A 26,650-nucleotide genomic window follows, 5' to 3' on the forward strand; every position below is an offset into this window, starting at 1 on the left:
AACTCTTAAAAAAATCCCATTTACATGGGTTTATCCTATAGGCTACAGCTCACCCACTGGGTTTGAAGCTGAAGCCAGTGTAGTTGGGAATCTGATCAGCTATTGTCCTGGCTTCAGCTTCAAACCCAGTGGGTGAGCTGTAGCCTATAGGATAAACCCATGTAAATGGGATTTTTTTAAGAGTTTGGAATTCACTCCCAGAATTCCTTTTGTTTGAATTCATTCCCAGAATTCCTTTTATTTGCTTTTGTCTGTTTGAGGCAGTCTCCTCAACCTAATTTATTTGTTTAATAGGTTAAACCAAATTGTTTGTCCTTTTGGTTGGCTTACAAATCTTTGCCACACCTTAGGAACTAGAATAACTTCATATACTGGGCCAAACAGGGTATTAAATACTTAGGGGAGGTGCCCTTTAACTAAGCTTTTTTTTCTTACTCTGAGCTGCTCTTGAAATGTAATACAGTATGGACTCTGTTATCCGGAAACCTGTTATTCAGAGAGTACTGAATTATGTAAAGGCCACTCCCACAGACTCCATTATAAGCAAATAATTCTAATTCTTAAAATGTTTTTCCTTTTTTGCTGTAATAGTAAAACTGTACCTTGTACTCGATCCTAACTAAGACCTAATTAATCATTATTAGAGGCAGAAGAATCCTTTTGGGTTTAATTAATGATTAAATCATTTAATAATTAATGATTTTAGTAGACTTAAGGTATGGTGATCCAAATTATGGAAAGATCCCTTACCTGGAAAACCCCAGGTCCGAGCATTCTGGATAAAAGGTCCCATACCTGTACATATATCCATCTCAGACTTATGTCACCACCATTATGCCTCAACTGTAATATATTAGAATAACTGGGGCATAATATTATAAATAAAATTGCTTGAAGTTAATATCAAACCTTTCTGAGAATTTATTGGCAATTCGTATTGGCAATTCAGTATTCCCATTCTCACCAAGGATTACTGGGAGTAAGCCTTGCCATTCACAACTATTACAGGTTCCTTATTTCCTTAAAACTAAGTGAAGGGTTGGAAGAATGGATGAGCACTGTGTCAGGTGCAGATTACATTGTGTGGCCTGGTCCTTCCATAGCCAAATACTGGCCTGAGATTATCAGGAGCTGGAAAAGCGCCTTGGCTTTCCCATTGTTTTTAATTCTACATGTTTTGGGGGCCACATATTAAATCAGGAAAAGTATAATTACCTGCTGAATTGGGACTGTCTGTCCAACCATTAATACATATTAATACATGGAAAAAACTGGTAAACAAAGCTATTGTTCTGTAAATTAAAAAACTTCTGGATAAAATCAGGTCTCTGTACAGTTATCTACACTCCCAGCTACTGGGCCTAATACTGTAACTGCAGTTGTACAATATTATACACGTACAGCGGTAGAATTTGCATTTGGTCTATGATTTCTTAATAACATTTTGATAAAAACTAACTTACTTCAGAACTACTTAATGGACATAAAGGGTAAAGAACACAGAGCAGAGTTTATAGGTTTTCTTGTAAAAGTTGCTTACATTTGCCAATAGCACCCACATAAAAAGCTGGTGAATTAGCGATAACCTTTCATTTTGCTGTCAAAGGAAAATTACAGGGTCACACAGAAAATATTTTTAGGCACCTTACTCCCTAAACTTGGTAGATCTACTTTTAATAAATAAAGGACCCCCATTTTATTCTAAAGTGCTGAAACAAGTCATGGCAGATTCTCAGTTAAGACAGAGATCGGGGCTTTGACTGAGTAAACATCGCACTTGCTACATCTCTGATACTTATGCCATAGTCTACTTTTTCATCTCTTGGTCTCATTTCACCAAAGCAACTTTTCCCAGTTGACGACTCTCTTTTTTTTGATGTGCTTTCACATTTCTTTTTTTGTAATGGCTTCTTTTGCACCACCCTCCCAAAGAAAGTAGTGCTGTGCAGTAGAGCCTTCAGCAGGTCAGGCACCCGGTCAATGGGGTTGCACAGGTCTGGGTCGGATCACAGATGCAAGAGTCCATGTTGAGTCTACAAAAACAGACTAGTGCAGGACTCTGCAGAGCATGTTATAGGATTAACCCATACCACAAGTCAAGTGTCCTGTGATTCTAGCATAAAGTTTCCAATCATTTGTATTATTTCAATTTTTAAAAATGTAGTTTTTTAATTTACATTTTTGTATGCTCCTGTTTCTTACGAAAAAAAAACATTGATTTTAGAATCAAAATATAGATAATGTATAACCCCAACCCATGTATCATAAAAAAAGCTACCAACATCACACAGCCCACACACAGATTTATAGATTAAACCTGAATTTCTTTCTGTGAGAAGAGAAAAACAGACTGAATGGGAAAAATATTTGTCCTTCACACAATGTTCAATACCCACATTTTCCATCAACAACGTCAGGACCTGCAGTTACGACTTTTACAATATTCACACACCAAGGACAACCTTTGTCGTGTAGAAGAGAAGCACATATGCAAGCATTCAATCAGTAAGTGCTTTGCAGTACATAACATCACCTTCAGTCCTGTTAGGCGAGCAGATACTGCGGAAATGATTCATCTACAGTAATGTGAAGCAGCAGCTCTTGCTAGATGGTATGGGATTCTAGTGCCATCTCTTACTTTAGATTGATAAAAGCAATAAATCCCTTATAGAGTTGCAGTGTGTGCTGTCAGGTATACAGGTTAGCGATATAAAACACCACATTCTGCACGCTCTGTTATTCACAAGCCTAGGGAAATCAATTTTACTTGCACTTCTCACCCTGAATGGTTCCAAGGCAGGTCTTACAGTTTGCCTTTAAGATCCAGATTGAGACTGAAAGTCTCTTAAACATAAGTTCTAATCAGTAAGTCGAAATCTGGATGAATTCTTTTTTTCACTGAATAGTTACAGATCTAGGCCCATACATTGCAGGAACCTGCCTCGTCCCTGCTTTAAGCAGCAGCAGCTTATTGGGACACAGACTTTGTATAGCTGTACTCTGTTTCACAAAAGTTGGTGTGATACTCGAAATCCATATATCAGTCAGATGTTGCTGATAGAAGGGGTTACCAAAATGGGCAGCAAAGCAAGGGATAGAGGGTAGGTGCATGTGGCTTCTAACAGCCTTATATGTTACATCAGGACATTATCCTCTCTCTCGAGTTTAATACTGTAATGTGGAAGACATCTCAGGCTGCCTTTATTCAAGTCCGGAGTACACAGAAGCAGAAACTCCTATGAAACACTAAATAGAAAGAAGAAACGAAGAAGGCAGGTTAATACACCTTCTGGGTCCAAAAGGCTACCATGGAAATGTGCACACAATCCAGCTCACATACATTTGGATCATAAGATCAAATGTAAAATGATAAAAATATAAATAAAAAAAATATATATTTATAAAAATATAAAAAAAATCCCAACAGCAAAACTTAAAAATATCCAGAAGACCTCTTTAGGTGGCTGTCCCTCTTCTGAGATCCAGTACTGCATTTATGACCAGAAATCTAAGCTAAGAAGAAATGTGCACATTAATCATTGTCAGATTCTTTTCTGCATCAGTATGCAGAGCATTCATTTATTTGTTTATGCACTCCAAAACTCAGGGACAGACTTGTTGCAAGTTATTTTAACAGCAGGAGGAGTCCTGAGACAGAGTGCTCTTACACGGGGCATGGAGCTTCCAAGGGTTTATATAGTAGCGCATTGATTGTGTTTTTTGGACTGATTTATATACTGTGTGTACTACTCTGAGAAGACTTCAGTAAATGCATTTTTTTCTGTATCTTTTACCTTGGTTTTCTTGCCCAGGATGCCATCCAGTGGTCCAGCCCAAAGATAAAGTCACGTCAGGGAAATATGACATTACTGAATTTATAAACTCCTTTGCATCCACTGCTTTGGCCTTTCCACCAGGTCCTGAAAGTATGTCTGCATTAATCCATATAGGTTGTTTAACTGTGGCTTTCATAGCTGCCAGGATCTGCAATGATGGCAGGACTGCTTCTATACTGAAAAAGAACACATTCAAGCTTTTATTAAAAAGAAAAAAGTATTGACTTTGAAAAACTCTGAAAGTTTTAGATACTTCTAAATATGCACCTTACAGCCAAATGCAGAAAACAAAGAACAATGCCCACAGCTTTACAGCAGGTTTAAAGCAATAGACCAGGAATGTGACCAGGTCCCAGTGTAATTTGTGCATTGTTGCTTAACTGGGAAGTGAACAGTTTAATATCTCTGTGCTTTCTTTAAAGGCAAATGCACTTGAATTTGATCCAAAGCTTGGGCAACTTTGGCTGGTGAATCCAAATGCAGATATTACTGGAATATGAACTTGCCAATAGACATGTATACTCCGACCACATTCCCTCAGTGTCATCAATGGCCAAGTACAGCCATTCATAATATCTCCATTTTAAAAGGGGAAACAAAGGCTTAGACCTCCAAAAAGGCCCATACTTTTTGTTCAGCCACTAGACAAGGGTCCACTGTGATTTGTTTTTTTTAACTTTCTGCCATGTTAATATATTAAACAAGTCTTTGTTTGCCAGTACCAGCACCATTTGCCCAAAATTGGCATCACAGATTTGGTATCAGGTTAGTAGGGAAAGCAGGCTAGTGGGATTATGTATTGGAATGCTGCCTTGGCCAGGTTCTTAATCAACTTCTACCAACTACCATTATGTATAAGGTACCTATATATTCTACAGTACTGCACAAACATGACAGTGACTTTTAAACTGCTGCCGTCTACTGGACCAATATACAAGCAACTAAAAAATAAGACTAGCAATTGAAACCACGCAATATGTTCAATATGTTTATCAGTTGCTAGGGTCAGTGAGGACACATACTGTCACATACTCACTGAATTTACACTGCCCATTGCTTTTTCTGTACAAACTGTATAATCTGCATTTTTGTTATAAAGCAAATCTGGCAAAAGCACAATTTAGGTATGCAAAAAAAAACCTGTCGGTTGCAAAAGTGCTCAGAAGAGCAGTGAGCAAATTTTATGGATTGGCGTATGTCCCCTTTAATAGGCTGAATTGTTTCAGCTGTATTCAGAAGTCCACATCATTATTCTGTTAAAAGACATAAGAAGTGAGGTGTGTAATAACCATTGATCTGATATGTCTCTCCAGAATGGGGTGAAAAAAGTTGCCTGCATTGATCCCACAGCTGCACTGAGAACAATCAGGCAGAGATTCCTTGGTCAATGGGGTAGAGTCTCCAACCAGTTGGGCCACAGACTGAACAGACAAAGAGTGCATGAGGGCCATACATGGTATCAGAGCCTCTAGTGTTCAGTCAGGGGGTTTGCACACCACATACTTTTTTTTTCTTAAGAATTTTTCTATCGTAAAACCAAGAAAGTTTATAAAAATGCTTTGAAAGAAAAATGTCACACAGAACAATATTTTGTACAGTAAAATTTCACTTTTGCATTACTTGATTTTAAGATAATGCACTTATACCTTTTCAGTATTAAAAGAATAAGGTTTTTTAATGCATTTCCCTAAATTTACATAATTTTTTATGATCCCCCGAAAATTGTAAAATGCTTTCGGCAAAAACAATAATTTGCTATTAAGTAAAATGAGTAAATACTTTTATTAGGGGCTATATTTATACACCGACTATAGAAGTAGTCATTATTCTGCTTAATAAAGTGGGCACCCATTAGAATCAGTGTTATACAGAAAACAATGACCCAGCAGCAGAGGGCCCCCTGCGCCGCTACGCCCCAACCGTCCCCATTTGTTTTGCAAAGATTATAAACTAATAAATCTAAAACCATTGTTGCCTTCTTATGAGCGGTTGCAAAGTTACATGAAGTTCTTATCTATATAATATACATTTTCTTTTCCCTCTGGGTCAGCGAGTTTGCTCGGTTAGCTGCGCGAGTAACCAAATAATCATTGATTAACAGTACTAAATCCAATAGTGTAATTTCACTTTAAACCGCAAGGGTCTGACGAATGCAGTGTGCAGATTTGTTCCAAATTTAACACACTGTGTAATTTAGTGTTGCATAATGTCTATTCAGAGTTCCAGGCAATTTTAAACAGATTAATTTCAAAACTGACATTTTCTTTTTGACTAAAGCCTTTACAAACACCTACGGCATCTGAATCTTTCTGTAAAATGATGTTCTTCAGCCCACATAGTTTTAAGTTAAGGAACTTGTCAGTACATTGATATACATTAGAAAATAGAAGAAAAACCAACTTCAAGTCTTTTTTGTTTCCTATAGGATTCTGGATTTGATCTTTACACAGCACATCTTGTGAATGGAAAGGATAGAGAGTATACTATACTTGCTTGCACATATTACTTACATATCAATGGGGGAATGTTCTATAGGTCGCTAACAGGAAAAAAATGTTCACAATGCGAATAAATATTTACATTGCAAATATTTTTCCTTTGCACAAATGTAACATACCTTTGGCAAACCCTTTTCCCCTCATGCAACAGTAGGATAGAGATTGTGAATTAAATCATCAATTACACCAACTTTAAGCAAGTCTTAAAGGAGACATATCCTATAAAAATTAAGAATATATCAGTGAATTATACTCCTCCAGATATAGAAGGTTTGTGGTTAAAAAAGTTGTGTTTCAGACTGATTTATTGAGAAATTCCACCAAAACCCCACTAGTCCCGCCCATCAGTTCCACTTCCTGTTGGCTGACTTCTCTGGATGTGCAGGGGAGCCGCCGGCCCTCCGTACACTGCACTGTAGGATAGGAACCAATCAGCAGCTAGGCTGACCTGATAAGGAACTGAAGCCTGTCTGTGCTTGTGTGAGTGCAGGGCTGTAATTGGCTCTCCCCCTCCTACTGTGCTTCTGGCAGGGACCATTAGGACACGCCCACTCTCCATTTCAAACTCGGACAGAGAAGTGAGGGGATCTATAGGGAGCTCCAATAAAGGGGCCAGATACAGATAGGATTAATTTTTAGCCCAAAGCGAAACCAGCACCGTATATTATTCATAATTGCCTACAAAATTAGGGTTTTCCCATTTATCCAATATGTCTCCTTTAAACATTCAATTAAATGTCACAATGCAATAATAGTCTAATGAAAAATATTACATTGTGAAATGCAAATTTATATTCTTATTTGTACACAGTTTACGGTTTGGGACTTTTATTACATTCCCTCTTAGTGTTTAAGGCTTCATTATATGCTACACATTTATTCCATTGCCTTTGTCATACCGCCCTGATGTTCCCTATAAATAAAGGTACAGAGATCATGAATAAAGGGAGGCATGTTTGCTTCATTTAGATATGTTCCCCAAGATACTAATTTCCTGCAGTGAGTTACAGGGTTTTGCAAAAATGTTTGCTAACACACCTTAAAAAAAAAAAGGCAAACATGTTTATCAAGTTGAAATGCTTGCCTAAACAGACTGATAAAAATGAAGTATAAGGGAAAGATTTTTATTGCATGGAAGAATCCATTTTCTGGCACCACAGACTCTATTCTATTTCCTTTCTAGCAAACAACAGAATCTCTATTTTGTTTTATGGCAGGGATTCTAAATCTATATAGACTAATGGCTCATGGGGGAACTGACCAGCTGTAATCAGGCCAAAACCATCAGTGGTCAAAATGCAACTCTTGTTAACAACCTCTCTCCATTTAAGCCTTAGGGAAATGTTCTTGATTTAAAGGAGAAAAAAAGGTAAAAACTAAATAAGCTTTATCAGAAAGGTCTATGTAAATACAGCCATAGGCACTCATAGAAATGCTGCACTGAGTCCTCTATCAATAGAAACACAAGATTTCTTATGTTTTTTTTTTATAAACATGTTCTTAGGGTATTTGACTCCTTGTCTCAGAAAAATCCTTTATTCCTGGGCCAGTGGATGTACAGTTCTCCCCTCTCTCCTGCTCCCCCCTCCCATAAGAATTCATAAAACTCCCCCCCCCCCACCCTTAGGAATGTGTGATCTGAGCTATAACAGCTACAGCTGCAGCAGGAAGCTATGAGGAACAAGCTAAAATGGCAGCTGCTATCTTAAACAAACAGAGAAAGCTTCTAGGGCTCTTTACTCAGGTATGTTAAAGCTTTCTGCAGAATAAATATAGCATTTTAGGTGGCACTAATGTGGCAAATCTATTGGCAGTAAAATGCCAAAATGACTTTCCTTTAAGAAATTACCATTTGGATAAAACCCCTGATATACTAGCAGGCCACATCCCCACTGGACTGTGGTAAGTCAGACAGCTGTCAGTATGAAATTTCAAAACTGCAGTTAAAGGAGAGCTGAATCCAACTTCTGTACCAGCCCAAGGCAACCCCAGCCCTTTAACAGGGAAGATCTGTGCCCCAAAGATGCCCCAGTAGCCCCCCATCTTCTTTTCTGCTGATTCCCTGCCCATGCTCTGTGCTGCTGTCACTTACTGAGCTTAGGGGCCCACTCACACTATACTGTATATATAGAAACAAAATATACTGTCTATATATAGAAAATAAGAGTCACGATACAAGCCTGAAGTTATGGAGTAGAACTGAAATGTTATGAAAGCTTGCTGTGATTATAATCCTAATTAGACAATAAAGGTATCACCTTTACACCACTTTTGTTATGATTCATATGAAATGTACTACTCCATAACTGGGCTAAAGTGTAATAGAATTATACTATGTCGATTCTCTGTCAAACAGAGATGTAACAAACCGTATTTCAGTCAATTAAAAAAGAAAACTTGCCCAAAAATGTAGCACAGCTATATCAAATTCTCTCGTCATTTTAAGTTGGACAGCAGCACAAGTGCCTTCAAAAATGAATGAAAAATCTTCCCCTGAATCCATACAGATATTATAGTGTCCCCAAAACAGCACAGACTACAGTTTTACAGAATAATTTATGTCGTAGCCAAAAATGCCCCCTAAACTGGACAAGTGGCATAACCTGTCTTGCCAACCGCCATGCACCAGACACCATACTACATAAGCTTATGTATTACACTGTGCAACACGCTAGGCAGGCAATCATTTGGCACTAAAATGGATGCAGGATTGTGCCTATCAATATAGTCTCTCTCACACACGCTCTCCCACAGCAATATCCATGAGGTGCATTAACTCCCTAGACGCCTGGTGTACCATTAATCTGTAAAACTGCTAAAGAAACACATTGCACTCCCTTTGTTACAAAGGATATTACCCCATTTGTTCAGTAACAGAAAGTGGATAAAAGGAGGCTTGCCCCTGATGCTACTGTTGTTCACTTTCTGTGGCTAAACAAATAATGTTATACCCTTTGAAACAAATATGGTGGGACTCCTGTCTGCAGCAACTGCTTATCAGTATAGCACACTAAATTCTGTCTACAGGTGGCCATACACGGCCAGATTTCAGCTGGCGATTCGGGTCCTTAAGACCAACACGGCAGCTTATCTACCCAAGTATGGGGCCCTTCGACAGGCCTCCCCAACTGATATGTGGCCAAAAATTGTCCAGATGTTGTCGTGATTTGTTGTCAGTTCGTGGACCACATCGGCTCATTGATGTTGTCCTTGCCCCAACTTCATTGCAATGCAATACTTTGGCCCTAAGCCCACCCAAGGTGGGCATATCAGAGGAAAGATTTGCTCATTTGGCAACCTAGCCAAACGAGCAAATCTTACCGTGTACAGCCACCTTAACTTACACAAATGAGGGGCAGCTGAATTGTTTGTAAAAACATGATGAATTGCACTGACTTTTTTCAGTACAGACTTGACTGCAATGTGTTTAGTGCTGTAACTATTGAGGAAGCGGGCCCTCTATTGCCACATTTCTTCTAAGATCATGGGCGTCTCTGCTCGGGATGTGCGTGCCACTTGGGAAGGCAGCAAGCGCACACATGCGAGAGGGGATGGAAGGGAGACTGTAGAGTTTTCATCGTGCACTGGGCCTCTCCCAAGAGCCCTTTGTGTGAGGGCCTGGCAGCACTTCGGTACGCCCCTGAATGTGTTTTATACAGACTACTTAGCAACCTCTAATTTAAGACAGAAATTGCTAATTGGCATATCTAAGTGTTTATATTCCGGTAGTACACCCACTTTACTATTAACCCAACATGGATTACTGCTGTAATAAAAATTTGCCTTTCTCGTCTCAAAGCCATTATGTAAATTGGTTCAGTTATTTGCAGGGAAAGTGTGGCTTTTTGGTTGAGGTTGGTTGGTAGCGGTGAGGAAAATATCAGAGGTTAGTGAATCCTTGACCTCGTCATCCTCATAGGAAAGTGGATAAATAGTCTATTGACTCTGTTTTAGAAATGCAAAGCAGTAGTAATTGGTGTAGATTGCATATTCAACTAATCTAAATTGCTGCATTAAAGTGCTGACAGCTTGAAAGCTCATTTTAAGAAGTAATTGAAGAAGAATTGTTAGGCTGTCATGGCTGCTTCAGCCTGTACTAAATCACACGACCCCGGTGCTACCGGGAAGCAGAATTCTGAGCGCAGCTACACTTGGATGACTCACTTGGCAGCACTGGGATTTGATGGGGGGGTGAATCATAGGCATAGTGTACTATAAAACCATTCCTGCTTACACTCATAATTAGTATTGTTTCTTATTGTAATACTCCGTAATCTTATACAAACAGTGAAAACAATAGTTTGCTTTCAAAAAGGTGACCAATAAATGCTGCAAACCTTGTGACATGTATGACATTGCTTTCACTGTATCTTCATTGGCACTGAAAGAGGGCATCCACCTGACTAATTTTTGCATAATAAAAGAAAACATAACTATAAGCAAATTTCCAATAATTATTTTAGGATATTTGTAAAGGAAATTGCAAGGGAAAAGCATTGTCTGTCTGTCCTTAGCTATTTTGTTCCAGTTGGCCACAATACAGGAATAATGTAGAAATAAGCAGCTGTTCTGAAGCCAAGACTCCAAATCCCACATTGCCCTGCACGCTTCTGGTACATTTCCTACCAAGTAGGACAAATGGATCTTCCACCCAAATGGAAAGAAAATTTGGTGATAAGTAATTTTCAAATATCCCATAAAAACTGTCCCCCAACCCAATGCCGATGAGCCAAACAATGATGTCAGTGGTGTTGCCTAATAAGCAATTAGATTTTAACTGTCACCTACAAGTTAGAAAACAAAAACAAAGATCTGATTGGTTGCTATGGGCAAATGTTACTGTTGGCTTCCACACTGTAATAAATATGCTTCTGACCTGGCATTCAGGTGAAAACTAGGGGCCCAATTAGTAATGTTTGTATTTTGATCGTTTTCATGAACTGTATTTTTTAGAACTAAGACGTAAATTATAATAATTACTCTAAATCATGTAATTAAAAGCCACGAATACAAAACTTTGCCATCTAAAAGCTGGTGACATCATTTAGAAGTCAATGGGAGCTGTCCCACAATATTTAATTTGTGGTTTTAGAGGTTTATTCATTTTTAGAATTTGCAAGTGCACAAAAATTCTTATAAAAAAAAACGTTTTCGTATCCATATTCGGATTCTTTTCACGGTTTTCTCGTTTTTGTATTTTATTTTCGGATCTTTTAATAAAGATCATTGGTGGTTTGAATGGTGAAAATGAGTTTTTTTGCGGTTTCAGAATCTCCTAGAATCAGAATGTTGATAGATGGGCCTTAATGTATGTGAATGCGTGTCTCCCTGAATGTGTGTCTGGCCTGCATGGCCGTCTGCAACAGGGGTAGGAACTCAGTGTAGGACGGATCACACATTTTTCAACTGACACTGCTGTTTCACTCATCTGAACTGTGAGCTCTATCAGCCCATAGGCGCTGTGGGGTAAACTAGTTTTATGTGATAGATCCCATTTTTAGTCATTCATAAATGTAACTGCAATTGCAAATATCTGTCTGCCTTTTTATATTTTCTGTACAGTTGGTTCTGACTCCTGAATCAGTGCAGTAGAAGCTAGCTGATTAAAAGACCAGGCGGTAAACTGACCTAGTACATTGTTTCAAGAGTCAAAACCAGAGAAGAGAAAGGGACACATAAATACTGCCTTTAATGACAATTACAAGTTACTTTGAAAAGATTAAACATAGTTGGTGAATACCAGAAAAAGCTTAGAATTTGAGTTTTTTCATTATGCAAAAATACTTGTTTTTTCATTCATACTATTGAGTGCTATTCTGATACCTACTGGGAGCTGCTATCTTGCTCCCTTCCCATTGTTCTGCTGATTGGCTGCTTGGGGGGATATCACTCCAACTTGCAGCGCAGCAGTAAAATGTGACTGAAGTTTATCAGAGCACAGGTCACATGGCTGTAAGCACCCTGGGAAATAAAGAATATGGCTAGCCCCATGTGAAATCTCTAAATAGATATAAAACAAATCTGTTTGCGTTGTTAAGAAATGGATTCAAGGCAGGATTCTGCTGGAGAAATTCTATTAATGGATGCATTTTAAAAATACATATTTTCTCATGACAGTATTCCTTTAAGCTGTAGGTGGCTTCCTGACCCTGTTTCAGCTGCATTCTGTAAGCGCTTATAAAAAGGAACTCAGATTATCTCAGAGAGAGCTCTCTTAAATCCCAGATTTTGTTTCACTATGGCAATCAGCCCAAACCAAATTCTTCTTGCCTCCTAATAAAGTAAGGAACAAAATCCTCATCTCTTCGATATGAGATAGTGAGACAAGAGGCGTTATGACTATCGTGACTGGCTGTTCTGACATTAATCCATCTACAAAAAAAGCTAAGAGAGAAAGATACAGGGGAGAATTAGTACGGTCCTATGATCATAGCAATGCGGCTTTTAGAAAGCACTTTTGTCATTTAAGTAAATTGTAAGATAACAAATGTATAATATGTTAACATTATTCTTGGGCTAGCTCATTATTTTGCTCTTACTTTGTTTGCCCTAGCTTGTACAAATGAGTTACTGCCTGGTGTCTGGTTCAGCTATTGTTATGCTTTTATTATTTACTGATTATGGTCTTGCAATAATCTGCCTTCCACAACTACCCATAGTCCTCCTGTGGTCTTATTGTGTCTGTGCCATAAAGAAAAATAGTATTTTTTGAAATACTGTGCAAGTATTCTGGGTTCCTGCAGTAAGTTTACCCAGCTATACAAATTTATACCTGCCAACAATTAAAAATGAAAAATTGGGATATATTAAATCACATTTCAATTTGGCCTTGATCTGCCCTCACATAGCCCTGATATACAAGCCTTGATGCCTTTGGGATCTGTGACCCAGAACTGTCCTGCCCAAATTCAGATGACTGAGGTAATATAAATAACAGGTCATATAAAACATAAATTTGTTTTTTTCTGTTGGAGTATGAAGTTATATACATTTTGTGTTATGAAAAGGAAGATTACTGACTTATATAATAGAATTGCCAACTTTTTTTCATCATCTGATGCATTAAAACCACTTTGATTCATAAAACCACAGAAGCCCCGTGGTATTTGATATTAAGCAATTTTTTATACAGAGTAAAAAGGAATTTTTGTAAAGATTTGATAAATAATATTTACCTGAATTCTTCTAAAAATATATTATGTGTGGCCACCATATTATTAGGGGCATTTCCACACAATAAATACAAATATAAATGATACCCTTTATTTCTTCCACACAAAAAAAAAATGAAAAAAAAAAAAAACATTAAAAAGTTGGTTCAGGGGTTGCTTCCCCACCCCAAAGCATCTAACAAAATACTATGAATGATTATTGTAAATAATGCCTAGGTGGGAATATAGATATAAATATACTCATTCCTGATAGGTCACAAGTTTTAAATACCGGACATAAGCATCCATCTAGATCCGGTGCAGTTTATACCCTCAATATTGCTCCAATAATTCAATGCAAGCAAATTCAATGCCAGCTTGAAACTCTCTGCCTCTAATTTGGTAGGGCAGGATAAATATTATAAAAAACGCGTTTTTGCCACAATACCTGTATGTATTTTATAAATTGCCAATAGTTATTGCTGAAAAGGTGTGTTACTTGATCAAGATTGCTCGACTGTGGAATAACAAGTGTAGGGGATCAGAGAACCCTGTCCCCTGTTTCTCAGTCTGTGATCTCATCCAGCCTAGCTACAGCCTGGGGAGGGATCCGGTTGGCTGGCTGCCCCAGTGCACGTCTGGGAGAGGTGTGCCTAAGTTTTGGAGCCAAAAATCTAGGGGCGGGCCCAGCAGCGTATAAAGGGAGCCCCTGCTGTTGTTTGCCAGTACAGAGATAGAAACCCAGAGTGAGCAGTCAATACAAACTGTGTGTGTGTTCAGACTAGAAAGTATAAAAGTCTGCTGGACTGCCAGGGAGTATAAAGTCCTCTGTGGAACTCTGAGATTGTGTCCCCTGAGTGAACAGGTATTGCCTGGTTACCTGCTACGTGGGAGCAGCCACCCTTTTCAGTGGGGAAGGTACTCTGGGGCAGGTAGCGCTACCTGGGGGGAATTAAGAGCTCTTTGGGAAGGGACTGAACTGATTAAAGGGTTTGGGGTCTATCCGGATCAAAGTTGGGGCTGGGCAAAGTACAGAGACTGTGCCAGCCGTGGATAGCCCACACAAGTTCCTCAGGACAGGATTGTCAGTCCTCCCTAAACTGTTCTATTTTCTATTTCAAAGTTATATAAAGTTTGATTTTGCTGCAACCCGTGTGTGATTATTTCCTAGTGGAAATCCCCTAGAGGTGTGTTCCTCAGTGTCCACTAGGTGGAGGCACTGCGCTTTTCCCAGTTCCCAGTATCAAAATTACTCTGAGAACACATATCTCCTGTGAAATAAAGCCAATTTTAAGTGAATGTGCCAAGAAAGGGTTACACAAGGTACCTTGAGAAATTTACAGACCATACCAGTCTAGTCTTATCCCAATTTTTCATATTCTCTCAAAAATGAAATCCATAATCACTTCATGGTAAATATGAAAGCTTTTTTAATGGAACAGTAACACCAAAAAGTGTTTTGAAGTAATTAAAATATAATGCACTTTTACACTGCACTAGTTTAGTTACATGCTTGCTTTAGAAAGACTACTATAGTTTATATAAATCAGCTGCTGTGTAGCCATTCAAGCTGGAAAAATGGAGAAAAGGCACAGGTTATTTAACAGATAAACAATAAGCTCTATAGCATACAATGATGTTTTACAGATTTTATCTGTTACCCTACTTTGTAACCTGTGCCATTTAGCCCTATTTCAAATTGAAAAGCTACCCTCTTGGCTACACAGCAGTTTTTTTTATACAAACTATAGTACTGTTTCTAAGGAAGAAACACATCTTTAACCATGTGCAGGGTAACCGTACATATTATTTTAGTTACTATGATACACTTACACTTTCATTTTTTAATGTTACTGTTCCTTTAATGCTCATTCATCACAGTTTGCCAACACCAAACACTGACCTGTTAATTCATACTATTCCATGTATGCAACATATATTTTCTAAAAACATAATGCACTTTTTAACATTATACCATTTGAAGTCAAGCTTGATGCCTTTTTCAGATGAAAAGACCTGATCCAACCACTCGTGCAATGTAATGTCACTGTCTGTTTCTGGGGGGTGCGCCATGATTGGTTCATTGTCTCCTCGAAGCAGAACATCAGCCTCTATCATGTGAGCATCACCTGTGCAGGTAAAAATGAAAAAGAGTAATATAGTTTTGGATCAATACTTTTTAGAACATGCAGCAAGTACAAAAGTAATTTTCAGCTACTGAACCTTTAAGCTTTACCAAGATACTATTACTGTTTTACTTCTTTAATGCTGCAAGTTTTGAGCAAAACTGCATACTTTAGTGAGTGCTGTCCAACTGGCAGCATGCGGCCCCCCACCTGTCTGGCTGCTGTGACTGCTTACCTTTGTGTAAGGTTTAAATGGTATCAGTACTGAGATTAACTGCCCCCCTGCATGGTTCACACCTCAAATTCAGGCTGTATTGTTTAAACATATAATCCCCAATACTGTTCACACCTTTTAATCCCTGAATTTTTCACCCCCCCCACATTGTTCACACCTCAGACTGTATGAGCAGTGCCAGCATTGTGTCACTGTATGCTGCCTGTGTGTGCCATACTCTGCCAGCCCTATGCTGCCTGTGTGTGCCTTACTCTGCCAGCCCTATGCTGCCTGTGTGTGCCATACTCTGCCTGCCCTATGCTGCCTGTGTGTGCCATACTCTGCCTGCCCTATGCTGCCTGTGTGTGCCTTACTCTGCCAGCCCTATGCTGCATGTGTGTGCCATACTCTGCCAGTCCTATGCTGCCTGTGTGTGCCTTACTCTGCTTGCCCTATGCTGCCTGTGTGTGGCATACTTTGCCTGACCTATGCTGCTTATGTGTGCCATACTCTGCCTGCCCTATGCTGCCTGTGTGTGCCATACTCTGCCTGCCCTATGCTGCCTGTGTGTGCCTTACTCTGCCAGCCCTATGCTGCATGTGTGTGCCATACTCTGCCTGCCCTATGCTGCCTGTGTGTGCTATACTCTGCCTGCCATATGCTGCCTGTGTGTGCCTTACTCTGCCAGCCCTATGCTGCATGTGTGTGCCATACTCTGCCAGCCCTATCCTGCCTGTGTGTGCCATACTCTGCCAGCCCTATCCTGCCTGTGTGTGCCATACTCTGCCTGCCCTATGCTGCCTGTGTGTGCTATACTCTGCCTGCCATATGCTGCCTGTGTGTGCCATACTCTGCCATCCCTATCCTTCCTGTGTGTGCCATACTCTGCCTGCCCCTACAGTGAGCACCAACCATTTGGATCCCATGCTTGTCAGCGCACACACATTTAGGGAGGGGAAGGCAGTGGACCTACTTTTCTCTGTTGTAGTATGTAGGCAAGAAGAGAAACCAACCAGTATGCCATTAGCTAAACCTACCTAATCATTTTTGAAAAAACGTAGGGACACAGTTCGTTTATACCTGACTGGCAGCATAAGTCATTAAGTTCTGGTGCATTTAATTGCACTTCTGAAAATAGGCTGAGTGTGTACAGTAATCTCTCTGATAACATTAGAAAACAAGACTATTTACAAATATACTAAAAAATAAAAAGCTTGGTGGATTTTGCCTATACACTTACTCTGTATAGCCTCATTTAGTTTGCTCTTGCTGTTAACTGCATGACACCAAATGACCTCTGCTCCATCTCTGTTTTTTATTAGGTCTTTCTTCAGTAAATAATCCAAAATGTTTTCATCGCAGGACCCTTGAAGAGTAATTAAACAGGTTATATGACTGTAGGAAAAGTACAGTTTTATGAGTTGCATTGTCAGATTTCTTTTTATACTATTAAGCCGGCCATACATGCACCGATATTATTTGGTGTGTGTATGGTGGATTTACGAGTCTCGTCGATGGGGTGGGACAGAACAAAAGCAAGCGTTTAGGGATGACTCATCAGATAGGGGTAGAATTCCTTCTGTATCTACCTCCATAACTGACGATTCAGCCCTGAACATAAATTGAGGGTACAAGCGATCTTTCCTATGACTGATGGTTGCAGGAAAGATCGTAATTGTAACGTGTATAGCCACCTTAAATTGAAAGGTTGCTCTCAGGGCATCAAGGAATGAACGACCACAGAAACAGCAGGGGTATGCTGGCTAGCCCAGATAATGAAGCAACGTGCATGATTCCATTTGATAAGTAAATCTTATATACATGGAACTTGTCCAAGGTAGAATACCTATGAGCCGACCCTGAACATGTCTAAAGCCCTATACTGGCAGGATGCATTGTAGAGACACTGGTGTGGCATTTTTTGCTCCACTTCTGCCCACTGTGCAAACAAAGCCCTACTCCAGACAAGCTTAAAGGGATTCTGTCATTATTTTTATGGCGTACTTTTTATTTCTAAATTACACTATTTACATAGCAAATAATTCACTCCCATTTGAAATTGTATTCTTGAACCAAAAAATGTATTTTTTTAGTTGTAATATTGGTGTGTAGGCGCCATCTCAGTGCCTTGAGCTTTCAGAAGGAGCCAGCGCTACACATTAGAACTGCTTTCAGGTAACCTATTGTTTCCCCTAACCCAGTGCTGTCCAACTTCTACGGTGCCGAGGGCCGGAATTTCTCTAGCATACATGGTGGAGGGCCGCTAATGGAAGCCAGTTTTGACCACTCCCCTTTTTGAAACCACACCCACTTCAAACCACACCTATTTTATCACAATGGTGGTAGCACAGCAAAATCCCAAATGCTTGGTCCTTACTGTGGGGATATCAACCATCATTCATATGTGAAAGAATTATGTCATATTAAGATATACCCTTAAATTCCATATGCCTCCTCCTCCCCTGTGGATAGCAGAGCAACCCCCAGTACATAATTACACACCTTAGGAACCATTTATTGGCTATTTACAACTGCTAACAAACTCCCACAACAAACCCCTGCCAGGTTCACCTCCCACAAGCAGCATAGGGCAAGCAGAGTATGGCACACACAGGCAGCACTCTGCCTGTCCTATGCTGCCTGTGTGTGCCATACTCTGCCTGTCCTACCCTGCCTGTGTGTGCCATACTCTGCCTTCCCTATGCTGCCTGTGTGTGCCATACTCTGCCTTCCCTATGCTGCCTCTGTGTGCCATACTCTGCCTGCCCTACCCTGCCTGTGTGTGCCATACTCTGCCTGCCCTACCCTTCCTGTGTGTGCCATACCCTCCCTGACCTATGCTGCCTGTGTGTGCCATACTCTACCTGCCCTATGCTGGCTGTATGTGCCATACTCTGCCTACAGTACCTATGTCTGAGGTGTGAAGAAGTGAACAATGGGAGTGATTACAGTCTGAGCCTGAGGTGTGAACACTGCAGGGGGGAACAATGCAGGTATTAAAAGGTGTGAAAAACACAGGGGATTACATTTTTAAACAATACAGAGGGATTACAGCCTGAATCTGAGGTGAGAACCATGCAGGGGGGCAGTTAATCTCAGTACTGATACCATTTAATGCTTACTCAAAGGTAAGCCATCAAAGCAGCCAGACAGGTGGGGGGCCACACAGAGGGGGGTCGCGGGCCGCCAGTTGGACAGCACTGTCCTAACCCATGAAACTGGAGGAGTCCCAAACAGGACTTGGATTTCTTACTATTGAGTGCTGTTCTAATATCTACTGGGAGCTGCTATCTTGCTCCCTTCCCATTGTGCTGCTAATTGGCTGCTGGGGGGGGGGGGTGTTTTATCACTCCAACTTGCAGCTCAGCAGGAAAGTGTGACTGAAGTTTATCAGAGCATGAGACACATGGCTGTGGCACCCTGGCAAATAAAGAACATGCTTAGCCCCAAAGGACATTTCAAAATTAAAATCTGTTTGCGCTTTTAAAAAACTAATTTCAATTTAGCTTAAGACTTGTGGGCATGGTGAGAATCAGTAGTTCATTACAAAGGTGCACTGTTTGTGAAGAAAAGTATTACATTACCCGAGTTCTGCCCCCCCATTATATGCATAGGCCCTGCATTTGGTGATGGTTTAACATGCCCTCAGACACAGCACCCATTGAATGCTGAGACACTAAAGCTTTTTTTTGATTAAAGGTGGCCACACACGTGGCAATTTTCAATCTTTTGTGCGACCACTGGTCGCATGAAAGATCGTTCCAATCCACCACTAACGTTCAGGGCTGAAACGTCAGATATGGAGGTAGTAACAATATGATTTCTACCTCCTTCTGCCAATTTAGCCCTGAAGGCAGATTTTGCTCAGACGCCTTTTATCTTTTAACCCGCCTGATCGGCGAGTCGACCAATATCAGCAGCCTCCTGCGATATCGGTCACCTCGCCAACTTGCCATACACGCACCGAATATATGAAAGATCGTTCCAATATCTTTTAACCCGCCTGATCGGCGAGTCGACCAATATCAGCAGCCTCCTGCGATATCGGTATGGCAAGTTGGCGAGGTGACCGATATCGCAGGAGGCTGCTGATATTGGTCGACTCGCTGATCAGGTGGGTTAAAAAATAGAAGGCGTCTGAGCAAAATCTGCCTTCAGGGCTGAATTGGCAGAAGGAGGTAGAAATCATATTGTTACTACCTCCATATCTGACATTTCAGCCCTGAACGTTAGTGGTGGATTGGAATGATCTTTCATGCGACCAGTGGTAGTACAAAAGATTGAAAATCGCCACGTGTGTGGCCAGCTTTAATCAAAAAAAAAGCTTTAGTGTCTCTGCATTCAATGATACGATATTATCGGGGTGTGTATGGCCAGCTTTAGGCTTAAATTGATGCAACTGGCTAAAAGATAAAGGGATGTCTCTTCACATTGCAAAAACTGTTTATAGATGCCACAGAACAGACCACATATACAACCAACATGTTGCTCCTGGCAATATTACATTAAAGGAACAGTTCAGTGTAAAAATAAACTGGGAAAACAGATAGGCTGTGCAAAAAATAAAAATTGTTTCTAATATAGTTATCAAAAAATGTAATCTATAAAGGCTGGACTCAATGAAATGTCTAATATAATAGCCAGAAAACCATTTCCTCTTTTGTAGCTTTAAACCTTAGTCAATCAGCAACTTTGTAAGGGGGCCACATGGATTAGTTTGCTTTTGATCCTCATCTGAGTACTCCGGTTTAAAAGCAAACTAACTGAATAGTTATGTCCCATGTGCCCCCCCTTCTAATCAGGATAGAGAGCTGCAAACAGGCCTGACTGGCAATCAGTGGATTCTGGTAAATGCCAGAGGGGCTGCTGTAAGATGCCATAGACAGTCACTATTTATTGGGCTGGTGTGGGCCTCTGTGTACCTGAAATGCCAGGGCCTATTTTGACAGTCAGTTGCAAAATGATCAGTATTTATTCCATGTTTTGTTGCCAGATCGGTTTCCAGCTCACTTGGCAGGCACCAAAAGCTCAGAATTTCCCCTGATTAAAAACAAAAAAAAACTAGGCTTGGGGACATGTTGCTCACCAACCCCTTGGATGTTGCTCTCAGTGCCCCCAAACCAGGGAGTTATTTTTGAATTCCTGACTTGGGGGCAAGTTTTAGTTGCATAAAACCCTGTGTAACTGGCAAATCAGAGGCTCCTGCAGGCCAGCAGGCCACATTGGGCTACCAAATAACCAATCCCAGCCCTTATTTGGCACCCCCAAAGAACATTTTCATGCTTGTGAAGCTCCCAACACTTTTTACATGTGAGTTTGGTTCATGAGTATATAAGGTTGGGGGATCCCTAGATTATAAAATAAGGTACAGTTCAACCAATGCAGCAATGCCGCACCACAACCAGGGAACAGGCCCACAGCTTTAAACAATACAAATAAAATGGCTGTAGCTTACTTATCTTTTCTTTCGCAGTCGCGCGCTCATCTTTTTCTTCCACTATTCCACAAGGGTCATTTATTAATGAAGTGCTAAATTGCAGTTGGTCCATTTTGCTCTTCTGTCCTTTTCTTTATATTATATGTATTTCTTTTTTTTTTTTATCAATATTCCTCCCTTCTTTGCAACCTTCTCTTTTTTTCTGCTGTAGTTTCTAACTCACATTATCTGTTATCTATATGTTTCCTGCCCATTTTGATTCCAGTACAAAAAAAGCTGTGCACAGAATGCTATTTACATTAAACCGGGTTAAGTATATCTTATCTACTAGAACTGAGAGCTCCTCTCACACAGGGCTGTGTATTAGGACGGGACGGCGAGTGCAGAGGGTCAAAGTTAATGCTCCGCAAACCATCCAATCGCACACACAGCCTGTGAGAAAGGAGCCCTCCTACTGGGAGAGAAGGTATACTTAAGCAGCTTAGCAGGGAGAGAGAGCAATTAGAATTAGTTAGCCTCTGTGCTGGTAACAGCCCCCGCCTCCCTGCCTGTTCCAACGTCTGTGGGTGGAGGGGAGGGGGAGTAAAAGCTCCCTGTTTCTTCAATGGTGCAGGTCTGATTGGGCGCAAACTGCCTAGGACTGGCCCCGAAAGGAAATAACGAAGTATTCTGGTATTAGACTGCCTTTGTGAAACACAAGGAATCAGTGTGCCATAAATGAGGGGAATCTTAGGAGAGGGAGTACAGCACAACCTGCACCTTCACTCAGTTTGAATGGGGGTAGGGGTCATTTGTCTTTTTCCAATGGAGCTACAAAACTTTTGGGTATTGACCTGCTCCCGAATGCTCTCACACCAAAACAGCTCATGAGTGCTAGGTACAGCTTAGCTGCTATGGTTTACAGCTGCTGAGTCAGGTGTGCGACTCCCCTAATGACTCCCCTAATGCATTTCTCCTCCACACTTTCTGCATTGCTGCTGCATGTTGTTAGGCTTAACATAACTCCCCTCCATGGCTGTGCCTGTGGAACCTACACAATCCAGCTGCAACACAACCACTACTGCTAAGCCCAGCTATGAGCAGAAAATGTGGGAAAACTGTATTTTAATTCAGCTCATGCCCATGTCAAAGCTTGCCTCCTAACCAGAAATTCAAAAATAAGCACATGCTTTGAGGCCACTGGGAGCAACATGTTGCTCAAGAGCCACTGGTTGGGGATCACTGTAGGTATTCTCCTATACTAAGAACAATTCAAAGTACTAAGGGGCCCTGCCAAAATGGTTCCAATTGGGCCCCGCAGTTGGTAAGACAGGCCCTCCTGTTATGCTTCCAATTGGTTGCTAATGGATGTGAGCAGTACTATCACTCCTGTAGTGGGAGCGTGAAGCGTAAAGTACATTGGTATAAAGGTTCAGGGCTGCGATTTCATTACTATATGTAAAAAAAAAAAAAAAGTTCTGTAGCATTATGTTTATCCCCAACGTTATACATTTTTGCATGTTATTTATTTATGTGGGAACAAATGTAAACCTTTTTTTTATGAGACACAGCAGCAAGGGAATTTCTGGCCCTCTGTGCTAACATTTTATTTAACTGGCTGCCTAGAAAAAGGGAAAATTCAATTTCTTTTCCTGGCTATCAATGACAGCATTCACTTGTGGGTTATTCCACCAATGAGTGAATGCTGACATGGATAGCCAGGGAAAATTCAATACCAACTTACCAGAATTTTTTTTTCTTGGCAATCCATGGCTCATAGGCGGAATAACCCATGAGTCAATGCTGACACGGATGACCAGGAAAATATGCTAGGGGCTTATACACAGGCATTTTGCACGAAACACAATTCATACGAGTGGCAGCAAGGTTTGTAGCACTGTAAAAACCACAAAAGAAGAAACATCTTCAACTCTCTATTCTCTCTGATATATGTATATTAGCAACAGCCTCCACTATATAAAAAGGTATGTGCAACAGTTGCTTTGGATTTATTGAAGATGAACAAGACTGGAGTAGTACACAAGGGTGTCACAATTTTTGTCTATGCAGTTTCCAACACAAAGGAACAGAACAGTAGGAAAGAAAGCCTTTATTAGGCTTGTGTTGAACAAGGAGTTTATTGCTCATTTAGGAAATGGCCGGATATGTTTAATAATAAACATTAATGTATTGTAGAAATTCTGCAAAAGGAAACACAAAGGAAATGAACACGGACAAAAACACAACATCAAACTTTTAATGTATACAAAGTCCTTTATTGTACATAGGATTGTATTTTACATACTTGCCTCCCTTAAAACTGAGAGGTGAATCAAACAGACAATAATAAAATCAGTCACAAAGATCATGAAATGTGCATTTTTATAGGTACTGAAATGTTCCATTCATAAATAAATTATTAGTTTACATAATATTTTACCAGGAATTTTAGCCTGACGATCTCCATTTATTGCCCCAGTATCCCTGGACAACCCAGGGTTAGGAGGGGTGTAGTTCAGCAATAGGAAAGGCATGGGTTGAAGATCCCTGAAAACAGAATTTGCAACAAGCAGTGCAGTTAGCATTTCAGTTACAGCAACTTATATATGCATCTGAGAATTTACTCCAACAATCATCAGCAACCGAGGAGTGGAACACAGACCACTCTCTACCCAAATAGAAAGACACAGCTGATGGCCCAGAATACAAAAGAACAAAATCTGGAACTATGAAACACTTATGGACTGCAATTCATCTTTGCTACACTGGACACTTATAATGATTATTATCATTAATAAAGCAAGGAATATTGAAGACTCATGATTAAGGGCTCTGGCACATGGGGAGATTAGTCAATTGCGACAAATCTCCCTGTTCGCGGGCGACTAATCTCCCCGAAATGCCACCCCAATGGCGAAAATGTAAATCGCCGGTGGGATGGCATACGCGGAGGCGCGATTTTCCTGAAATTGCGGAAGTTGCCTCTCAAGGAAACTTCCGCTATTTCAGGGAAATCGCGCCTCCGCGTATGCCATCCCACCGGCGATTTACATTTTCGCCATTGGGGTGGCATTTCGGGGAGATTAGTCACCCACAAACAGGGAGATTTGTCGCGGGCGACTAATCTCCCCATGTGCCAGATCCCTTAAGGAGAAGGAAAGGTTCAATCACTGAAGGTGCCAAATGTCAGATAAATGATTACAATCACTGGGGGGTGCCTGATACCCTGGGCCGGTGCTCCTAATAGGCCTGTGACACACAAGGAGATTAGTTGCCTGCGACAAATCTCCCTTGCCATCCCAACGGCGAGAATGTAAATCGCCGGTGGGATGGCATACTCAGCGCCGCGATTTCCCCAAAATCGCGGAAGTTTTCTCTCAAGGCAACTTCCGCGATTTTGGGGAAATCGCGGCGCCACGTATGCCATCCCACCGGCGATTTACATTCTCGCTGGTGGGATGGCATTTCGGGGAGATTAGTCGCAGGCGACTAATCTCCCCGCGTCCCAGAGCCCTTAGCAGAAATTTGCACTGTGCAAGCGAGTGACCCTCTTCTTCCACACTAGCACTGTGTTTGCAGACAGACAGAGGGAAATTTGGCGTGGGCCAACATGTGCAGTAAAGTGAAAAATCCAGCTTTTTATGTAAAGTTTTGCTTTCCGCTCTACTGCACATGCACACCTGGCGCAAAGAAAAAAGGAAGAGGGTCGCTTGCACAGAATTACCGGCCCGGGGTATCAGGTAAGTAATTACAATCACTGGGGGGGGTGGGGGGGTGACTAAAATTTGGCATTGAAGCTTTTCTTTTCCTTTAAATGGAATTCTTTTACATAACTGAAAAGTCACGTCCTCCTGAAACACAATGATTAGTAAAACTGAGAAGTGAAGGCTCATGTCAAGGTCTTCATTTCATTATAAAGTCTATGTTTAAATAAAAATATATGAAAACTATAAAATGTTGCAAACAGCCAATATTGACAAGAGAAAATGATGTGCTGTTTAGTCACCTTAGCGAACAAAGTCTTTTGTTTTTATCGTATTGCAGAGATTTGTTTGAATCACTGTGTTCCCTATGCGCAAGTGCAGTTATCTGTCAGCACAAGTCACTTAGTGGAATGAAAGGCAGCCAGGCCAATAGCAAGGCGACTACAGCAGCACTAGCACCTGGGAAATCACTGCCTTGATTCACCCTAAACCCAATATTGGCTTGTGCAAACAAATGACGCATGCTGTACTGGGAGAAAAACAGCATGAGTAGGTTCACTGTACCAGCAAAAAAATAAAAATAAAGCACAAGTCAAGGCCCCCTGCAATTTTGCAGCCTTTAGTGTTGCATTCGGGGCCTCTGTAAATGGCTAGTCTATTTTTTTTTTATTTACATTTTTGACTAGAAGCATTCTTTCTGAAGTATTTCTTATGGAATGTATTCCAGGTGGTCATGCTAAACCTTAAAAACATCAGACCAATCATTTTGTTGGTTAAATAGATGGAAAACTTATAACAGCTCATACACTGGCAAGGCCAAATGCTATTGTTTCATTAGTTCTGGCCAAGATGTGAAAAAGAAGCTGTGGCTCTTTTTAGGGCTCTGGTACACGGGGAGATTAGTCGCCTGCGGCAAAACTCCCTGCTCGCGGGCGACTAATCTCCCCGAGTTGCCTTCCCCCTGCCATCCCACCGGCGAACATGTAAGTCGCCGGCGGGATGGCAGACGCGGCGGCGCGATTTCGCGCAAATCGCCGAAAAAGACTCGCGATCCTAAATGACTTCTATGTTATTTACATATGATCTATAGCAGTGATCCCCAACCAGTGGCTCGTGAGCAATGTGTTGCTCATCAATCCTTTGGATGTTGCTCCCAGGGACCTTAATGGAGGTGCTTATTTTTTTAATTCTGGGCTTGGTGTCAAGTTTTGGTTGCATAAAAACCAGCTGTACTGCCAAACAGAGGCTTCTATAGGCTGCCAACATAGGGGCTACCAAATAGCCAATCACAGCCCTTATTTGGCACCCCCAGGAACTTTTTAAATGCTTGTGTTGCTGCCCAACTCTTTTTACATTTAAACGTGGATCACAGGTCAAGAAAGTTTGGGGGATCCCTGATCTATAGTCATCTGGAAAGGAATTTTATAACCAGCTATCAGTTATCTGATTGGCCAGCACTAATCCTCTTCTGTGCTGGAGAAGAAAACAGTGTGAGTATGGGTTAAACAGAGTTCTGGGGATGAAATGTCAGTTAAATAGAGATGACAGTTCTTAATGACATACAAATGAGCCTGGCACTCAGAGATTAATAGATTAGAGTACATCTGCAGTTGTCCTATGATTTGATCAAGGCCGATTTAATTGCAGATGATTAGGAAGCTCTTGCATAAAATACAGTTCAGAATTTCTCATATACATACTGATA

The 26,650-nt window shown here is 40.8% G+C and overlaps 1 protein-coding gene across 2 annotated transcripts in view; it reads right to left on the bottom strand.

Moving 5' to 3' along the window:
• The window catches only part of fam151b (family with sequence similarity 151 member B), a 28,109-nt gene extending 6,084 nt beyond the window's left edge, over positions 1 to 22,025 (bottom strand). Inside the window, exons 1-4 of one of the 2 annotated variants that reach the window (XM_002934814.5) lie at positions 21,281 to 22,021; positions 17,066 to 17,191; positions 15,461 to 15,614; positions 3,795 to 4,012 (exon numbers count right to left, since the gene is read on the bottom strand). In XM_002934814.5, the coding sequence (XP_002934860.1) occupies positions 3,795 to 4,012; positions 15,461 to 15,614; positions 17,066 to 17,191; positions 21,281 to 21,374 (592 nt within the window). In that variant the 5' untranslated portion in view covers positions 21,375 to 22,021. Of the gene's footprint in view, positions 1 to 3,794; positions 4,013 to 15,460; positions 15,615 to 17,065; positions 17,192 to 21,280 lie in introns of both variants that reach the window. The other variant, XM_004910803.4, reaches the window with a different exon arrangement.
• Between the last annotated feature and the right edge of the window lie 4,625 nt (positions 22,026 to 26,650).

This window comes from Xenopus tropicalis, chromosome 1 (genome assembly GCF_000004195.4).
Source record: "Xenopus tropicalis strain Nigerian chromosome 1, UCB_Xtro_10.0, whole genome shotgun sequence".
NCBI classification, from domain to species: Eukaryota; Metazoa; Chordata; class Amphibia; order Anura; family Pipidae; genus Xenopus; species Xenopus tropicalis.